The sequence below is a fragment of the Crocodylus porosus genome, unplaced genomic scaffold (assembly GCF_001723895.1).
Source record: "Crocodylus porosus isolate Cpor-Errol unplaced genomic scaffold, CroPor_comp1, whole genome shotgun sequence".
Lineage (NCBI taxonomy): Eukaryota > Metazoa > Chordata > Crocodylia > Crocodylidae > Crocodylus > Crocodylus porosus.
In genome coordinates, this window is record NW_017728939.1 from 1,526,762 (window position 1) to 1,535,110 (window position 8,349).

The 8,349-nt window shown below is 38.3% G+C and overlaps 1 protein-coding gene across 1 annotated transcript in view; it reads left to right on the forward strand.

The window, feature by feature from the left end:
• The window catches only part of TMEM57 (transmembrane protein 57), a 44,120-nt gene extending 37,229 nt beyond the window's left edge, over positions 1-6,891 (forward strand). The window contains exons 9-11 of the mRNA XM_019547638.1: positions 3,234-3,354; positions 4,133-4,307; positions 5,302-6,891. Coding sequence (XP_019403183.1) covers positions 3,234-3,354; positions 4,133-4,307; positions 5,302-5,504 — 499 coding nt within the window. The 3' untranslated portion in view covers positions 5,505-6,891. The remainder of the gene's footprint in view (positions 1-3,233; positions 3,355-4,132; positions 4,308-5,301) is intronic.
• The last annotated feature ends 1,458 nt before the right edge of the window (positions 6,892-8,349 follow it).

Sequence of the window (8,349 nt, forward strand, 5' to 3'; positions counted from 1 at the left end):
GAACTGGTCCCTACTTAGGAAGACAGAGGCAAAGAAATCGTTAAATATGTTAGCTTTGTCATCTGGCGTGATGACTAAGTTGCCCATCGTGTCCTGCAGGGGCCCCGCATTACCTGGGACCCTCTTTTTACCCCCTATGTATTTGAAGAAGGACTTCTTATTGTCCTTAATCCGGGAAGCTAGTCCCGTGTGTGTTTAGTTACTTTGTGTTGTAAGCAGTTTTACCCTTGCCTCTGAATGTTCCTTTTGGTCTGTCAGACATGGGTCTTTCATGTACCGAAAGGAAAGAGAAAGGCGCAGTTAAAAATAGGGAGAAGTGATGTGACAGGAAGGATGGTAGTACAGATGAGGGCGGGTGCTTCCTGCAGATGGAAAAAACCCAGCACTGGTTTGAACCAGCTTTCAAGGGGAATGCCACTTTAATCTTCAAATAATAATGAATTTTCTAGCTCATCTTTTCTTCGTTTGAAGATAATTTCTTTCCTTTTAGAACATGTATAGTTTATTAAGACAGGAATATTTCTCTATTTATAATGTAAATAAAGCCACCCAGGTTTTTGGATGTTGGTTCTAAAAAAATTAAAATTATTAAAAATCCACCAAGTTTTAATTTGTTTTTATCTTAACATTTTGATAGTACACTTTTACACTTTCTACATACTTTTTAAAAACATTTTAAACTTACTTACGTATTGATCTTTGATATAAAGCAAGAGAGTATATTTCACCTGAAACCATGATTTTCACCTTTGGAGAACCAGGGAAAGAAGCCCATGTATACAGCTGCTGACCAGCAATGCTTTCTTAAATCAGTGGAGCTCACTTTCCATTCCCAGTAGCCTTTATAGAACTGTCTTGCTAAATAGCAGCTGGCCTGTAGCTTGTAAAATGTTAAAGAAAAGACTTGGAAAAAAATTGGGGTTGAACAGGATAATTGCAAAGGCAGGTTACTGTAACTGCATGGTCTAATCCATTTTCACTTAGAATAGAATAGATGGTCTGTGTGGTTATCTGTTCTGTAGGGAGAAATGGATGGTGGGTGGAAAGGAGTAATACTATTTTGGCAGCTTCTTAAACAGGGGAGCTAAAAGTAAATCTTTGATTTGAGTACCTGTGCTCTCTGGGCTGCTGGCAATTGAATAGGTCACTGAGACAATGTGTATAGTCTTCAAGGGTCCAAATCTGCACAGCCCACTGACTTCAGAAGGACTTAAGCTGGCAGAATACCTGCTGAATCGCTCTGTCCGCTGCCATAGTGGTATTGATGTTAGTTTTCAGAGGGCAGTGATTCTCAACCAGGGTGTGGCACCCTAGGTTGCCTTGAGACCTTTCAAGGGTGCTGTAGTATGTCATGCAACACTAGCGCTGTTAGGTGTGCAAAAATTATTCACAAGAGAAAACCAGAGATTTCAAATAGGAATCCCAAATGTTAAAAACACTTTGCCCTGTGTTGGTCTTCCTGAGTTCTTTGTAACAGAAGGATTGCTTTATTTTATTTTACTTTATTTTGTAGAGCTGACATTTTCTGAGGGACTCTCAAGTCTATCGAGGGGTGCCTTGAGTCTAAAAAGGTTGAAATTCACTGTCATGGAGGCTGCCTCTCCCCATTCTAAGTTTCTTCTACAAGTAGCATGGAAAATGTTAGCTTGTTAAATGTAAATAGACATTCCCTGAAAGACCACTGATTTAGGCTTTTGAGGCCATGGAGGGATTTTAACAGAAAAAAGGCAAAGCTGGGGCACTCCACAAAAATAATACTGCCTTTTTTTAGGAACTCCTGGAAGGAAAAGAAATTTAACACAGAATTATTAGTTTTTGACATCAAACAGGAATATAAATTTCATCAGCTGTCTTATTCATACCGATACCTATCCAGGAGATAAGTTTTAGTCAGGAATAAATCACTTTGTGTACTGTGTAAATCACATGGAAATAGTACCATAAAACATTATTCTCACAGCAGCTTAGATTTTTGTCCTCAACATGTATCTAGCATTTTAATGGGCAGGATAAAAATTTAAGCCAAAGCACTTACATAAATGACTTCAATCTGATTTGCCTTCAGCTATCTTGAGAGGCACTCTTTAAATTTTTTTTTCTTCATGATTGCTGGGAGTTGATCAAACAGGCTTGCATTTACAGATCTGTTAATGGTGTGGTTTGGGTGTTGCCACTGGAGTGTGCCATTGTTTAGAAGAGACTCATAGTATAGCATCCCAGCTAATGTACTCTTTTTGAGGAGGAAATGGGTCATGTCTCCTGAAGTTCTGGGTGCTGTGCTCAGAGCCTACCTAAAGCAAATATTTCATTAGGATTCACCGTTCACCGTTGCTCAGATTTGGTGGAAGTTGACTGTTTTTGCAGAGCTGTATGCATGGCTATTTCAAATGTCTCCTTAAAAAGAGAGGAAACTAGCTGCTGTTCTGTGTAGAAATTAATGACACTTTCCTTTGGGATAAGTTAGGTGTAAGCAAACTAGCTGAAATTCCCTGCTTATGTCACCTGTCCACTACTGTACCACAGATGCTACATAGTGGTTGGTGACCACTTTTCATCCCAGAGGTGGCTGTTGGTGATGCTACTGTAGATAAATAGTTGGAAGATTTTTGGGATTCTTCAAGACATAAGGCACTGCATAATTGTAGATGGCTTTAATTCACAAAGCCCCAACATGTTTGAAATGACTGATTCTCCTTTCTCTTTTCCCCATGGATCATTAAGGTCCCAAACTTCCTAACATTTCACAGTTTCATCGTTAGTAGGGTCAGAAGGGACCTGAGGAGTTCATCAAGTCCAACCCCCTGCCATGGCAGGAAACAGTACTGGGGTCAAATTTAAGAGAAGGGTATATGACCCTTTCTAGCTGTGGGGTAGAATGACCCACCCTGGGTCACAGGCAGGTAAGCAGGTGCTTAGAACTGCCTACAGCTGGCACTTGTCCCTGAGGTGGCACAGGGAGCCTCGTGGGCCAGATCCAGTGGTTCAGTGAGCTAGATCCGTCCCATAGCCTGTAGGTTAACAACCTCTGATTTAAGACAAAGCACTAGATAATGTTTTTCAACCTTTTATCTGGCCGTCAAGGCCATTCTTTCATTAAAGATAACAAAATAATGTTCGTTTGCTTTTGAATTCCACAATTTTTACACTAATTTTACTTATCTAACTCTCCAGGATAATAAAATCCTATTTTGTTTTTTATTTAAATCCCTCTATCGGTTAATGTTCCTTTACAGAGGAGAATGCACTGAAACTTTACGGAATCGAATCAGAGAGCTGGAGACAGAATGCAAGAAGCTAACACTTGATATAAAGCTGAAAGAAGAGCAGATACGAGAACTAGAAATTAAAGTTCAGGTAACGAGAAAGCTCCCAGGGCTCCAGTCCGCAAGGGGTTGAGTGATTTGAATCCTCTAAAATAGAGGGACCTTCCTAGCAGGCCTTACTGCTTTTTAGTCAAACACTTTTTTCTGTTATTTTACACGTTTCTTTCATTTGAAAGTTTTTAATTAATTATCTTTAAAGCTTCTGTTTAAAAATTAAACAGTCTGAAATGTTAGCACTCCAAGTCTCATTAGTGGACTCTTCTGTGAGGAAAGTAATTTTCTGAAGTGGATTTTTAGAGCAGTTAGGAAGTCCAGAAAACTCCTTACAGGGACCTACATACGCCCCTCCTGGATCTTCCCAAATAGTTGTCGGAGCTCAGAGTGCGACAGTTACTTGGTGTCGCTTTCGTGTCTGAATTGCAGCCAGGTCTGTTTCGTGACGGCAAACCTCAGTTCTCCACGTTCCTCACTGAGCATCTCAGAGCTCCCCAGATAGCACATATAGATAATGAACTCCAGAAAAAGGGTTGCAGTAAGATGGATTTGGAGTATACAGAGCTGGGATCAAGGAGGAAAGTAATAGGGTTTACTCACCTCATTGCAGTCTTTTGTACAGTGTTTTTGTCGCTTTTATGATACCACTATGCAATTAAAATTACTATAGTGTCCTATGCAAAAAATCAGTTATCTTTTAATTCTACAGCAGTAATGCTAGGCCCATTTGTGTGCTGTGGGGAAATGGAAAACTTTCCTGTACATCCTGTGCATAAAAGCTACATGAGTAACATTTGTCTTGATTACTCCCCCAGGAGCTGCGGAAGTACAAGGAAAATGAGAAGGATACAGAGGTGTTAATGTCAGCACTTTCAGCCATGCAGGATAAAACACAGCACTTAGAGAACAGTCTGAGTGCAGAGACAAGAATCGAGCTGGATCTGTTCTCTGCATTAGGAGATGCAAAACGGCAGCTTGAGATTGCCCAAGGTAAAGCTCTGTAGTTGAATTCACCTTGTGCTGTTGGCCTGACTCCTGTAACATTTTAATAAGTTTGAGGCAAACATGTCTTGGTAATAAAATATTATTTATTTAAAAATGCCTGCATTAATTAAGAGAGAAAACAGATAACTTGGAATATATGCAGCAGCCAGTAGAGGGAGCACCAAGTTAACGCAAACCCATTCCTTTGTTCAGCTGCTCACATAAGAAAGCAAATTTAATCAGAATATGCCTGCAATTTGCTTGCCTAGAGGACATTTTTTACTACTGAGATACTGAGGGGTTTTTATAAAATCGTTATTATCGTTGTCAGGTTAATTTTTGCACGTTTCATAAACTGTCATAATGTCTTTTGCCAGGATTCATAGAAAACACTTCACATTTCTCAAGCGTTTATAAAATTGGAGACTGAGAATAGGAAAGATTAAAGGAAGAAGAGTGCATTTAATAAGCAAACCCTTTTTCACTGATGAAGTGAGAATGGTTAAAGTGAGGAAATAAAGTTCGGCAGCAGAAATAATCTTTCAGTACGATATAGTTTTGAAGTTTAATACTGTAAAATTTAACAGAAATGCCATGGCAACGTATAGTGCTAGGTAAATAATTGTTCATTTTAATTCCCCAGTATTTGTCTAGTTTTCTGTATTATTACCAAGGCTATGTTAGAAGTCTGTTTCCTATGGCTGTTTGCTGTATTAGGCCATGGATGTGGACAGACAAACCATTACAGCACTTCCAACACTTTATAGCTGATCCAGTGGCACTGTTTTGTCTGGCTGCTCTATTCCAGTCTAAGTGGAAACAAAGCCATTGTAACTTTAAACTGCTGTCATTTAGGTTTAGGTCTACTCTGCAGGTATAGAAACAGCTGGGAAATTACAGTTGAAAACAGATGAAAAATTACAATTGATCATCTCCAGGCTACTAATGTTAGATTAAAATGTATTGCGTGTTCTGAGTGACACTCTCTTTTCTGTTTCAGGGCAAATGATTCAGAAAGATCAGGAAATCAAGGAACTAAAACAGAAGATAGCAGAAGTTATGGCAGTAATGCCCAGCATAACATACACTGCAGCCACCAGCACCCTGAGTCCTGTTTCCCCACATTACTCTTCCAAATTTGTGGAGACCAGCCCTTCTGGACTTGATCCCAATGCCTCTGTTTATCAACCCCTGAAGAAATGAATGCCAACTTTCTTTTTGCCCAGCAATTTTGTCATACCGAAGGCATCGCACAGGAGTCTCTCTCGCAGTCAAGATGAAATTGTATTGTGTGAGACTGTATTTGTTGTCATTTAAAACAGAAAAAAAAGAACATCAAGATTTGACTAGAACTGCCCATCAGTTTTTCTTGTAAATTTTTAGAAAACCTCACAGAACTTTGCAATTTATTTTTCTTGGCCAACGCATTAAAAACAACTCTTGGTTTTCAAGTAGCCAATTTTGCCTTTTTATGTAGTCTTGCATGGTTTCCTCTTGAAAAACACAGGGCTTTGCTTGATTCTGAACCCTTTCTTTCTTTCTTTTTTTTTTTTAAATAATCAAGCTGAAATTGCAGACCAGAGTTACATGAATAATGATGAAAATTCTTTCGTTTTTAGAGTGAAAGGGTTAAATAATCTAACAAAGCTTTGATTTATAGATGTATTAAATAAGAGTATGTGATGTTGCAGAAAATAATTTAATTACCCCTCAAAGGACCAAACAAATTTAAGGGGCATCATTTAAGGGAAAGAATAAGCAGCAAGAATAGACGATGATGTGATGGTGGTTGTTGTGTGAAATATTTATATTCCCATTGGTGTTTTTAGTCATTGAGAATTGCTAACAGTCTTGTTCACAGTGCCTTGGGAAAAGACATTTCAAGAGGAAACTTGATAGTTTAAACTATTTTTTCCCCCTTCACTGTCATCCAACTTGTATCAAGCTCATTACAGAAACTACTGCAAATTGTACGTGGTAATTTGGATGTTCATTACAAACCAAGGTTACATCTTCTGTTTATTTTGGTATAAAAATCAGCAGTGTTCTGTAACTTGCCTTGATTATAATACATCACAGAAGGCACAATATTACTACAGGAGGCGTTATTGTGAAGGCAGAACTGTGCAATGTACTGTATACAAGAGACTGTAAAGCTGGCTAATAAAAGCTGCAGTTCTGGGTTTTTATTTTATTCAACTGTGATTTACACTTTACATCATCTTGTGTTTGACAGTTTAAATGGAGCTGAATATTCTCAGCTGCTGTGCCAAGGAGTTTTTAGAGTTTTTAAAGGAAACTCACAAATTGCACAAAGATTTAAGTTAAAATGTATATTATACATTGGTAGAAAGTGTTTGCACTGGCAACTTCTGAAGTGTTGAAAAGTGTTGAAGACTTTTTTTTTTTTTTTTTTTGCAGGGGTGGGTAAGGGTGGGAAACACAATTGTATTGGAAACTAGCAAAATTATAAACCAAACATGATGAGTTTGCAAACATGCAGTGGACTCTGGAAGGACAAAGTTCTTCTTAAAGAAAAAAAAATTAGTTTCATGTTAATTGGCATGTGTGCCTCATTTTAAAAAATGAAGTAGGACAAGCAAGTCAATAAAATAGAAGTATTAAAGAGTCATAATTTTAATCACAGATATTCTTTTGGAATAAAACTTCTAGCTTTAGCCAGGTGTGCATGTTGCTGTCATTTGCATTTTTGAATCATCTTGTGTAATTGTCACCATAAAAGTGTTACTCCGAAATGTCATAGGTTTTTCATCTTTGTGCAGAACATGAAATATTGTCACTGACTTTTTGTGTTGAGGTTCCCCCATTTTGCTGCCTTTTTGGCACTACTTTCGTTAATACTTGGTCTTGGCTGCATTCTTTTTTTTCTGTGGGGTTTACAAAGAATAAACATTTTCTTGCAGATAAAAAACCTTTTTGCCTTTCTAACTGCCTGGGTAAGCTTGTTTGGGGAATGCACTCTGTTTAAAGAGAACCGTAACATTAAATAATCTTGCACTTGATTTCTCTGTTACTCCAGGTGAGCATTAACCTGTGCAGCATGACTTCACTCTTATGAAACAGACAGAAGAGCAGATACCTCTTACATTCTGGTACCCTGTCCATGGGCTTTTACTTACCGCCTTCTCTCTGGCATCATAGATGTATGTTCTGTGAGTTCAGTAGAAGTTGGGTAGGGTCCAAGCCCTTGCTGTTTAGTTAAGCCTCTCCCAGATGGACTCTCCCTGTCCTTCTTCCCTGAAAAAAAAGGTCCATGCAGAATGTTTTTAAGCATAGGCAAGATGTGAAATGCAACCAACCTATGGTTCTGCATATATCTGCTTAAGGGATTCTCTTGCTGTTGGATCTTCACTTGTTTTCCTCTACACAGTAGTCTCTTTTGAACTAAGACCTCTCCCTCTGAATTTTATTTTCTTTCAGAAAGCCAGCTTGTGTATATTCCTGTTGGCTGCTGTTTTTGCTGGTCTTCATATGGAAATTCCAGTCTGGCACCTTCTAATTTTTTCCAGCCCAGTTTTAACACTCTGCAGTTAGACTTCCTTGTAAAGCCTTCCCTGGTTCCAGTTATTTCTTTTGCTAGCCATGCTGAGACACAATCCTTATTCCTCATGGACACGCTGTGATCCAGTTTTCTTCTTAAATGGTAGGGAATCTAACTACAAAGAAAAGACAGTTATCAATATATTGCACATATATTTATTAAATCAAAAGTCAATGCAGTGGCACTCTGATTCTTCATTGGTCCTCTGGAGTATTGGGAAAGACATCTGTTCAAGTTACAATGCTTGCTTAGGAAAGGTGCAATAGCACCATATCATTTAGGCAAGATGAGTGGAATGAGATCATTTAAACAGTCAAAATTTGCACAGACCAACCTTTTATTTGTAAACATTTAACCATCTGAAATGGAAAATGCTGTACTGCTTCATCACAAATTGTGTACGTAAGAGTTACATGCACTGAATTTAAGGAACTACAACTAGAAAGTGGGCTTTGATTTTGGTAGTCAATTTGGAAATCTCTCCTA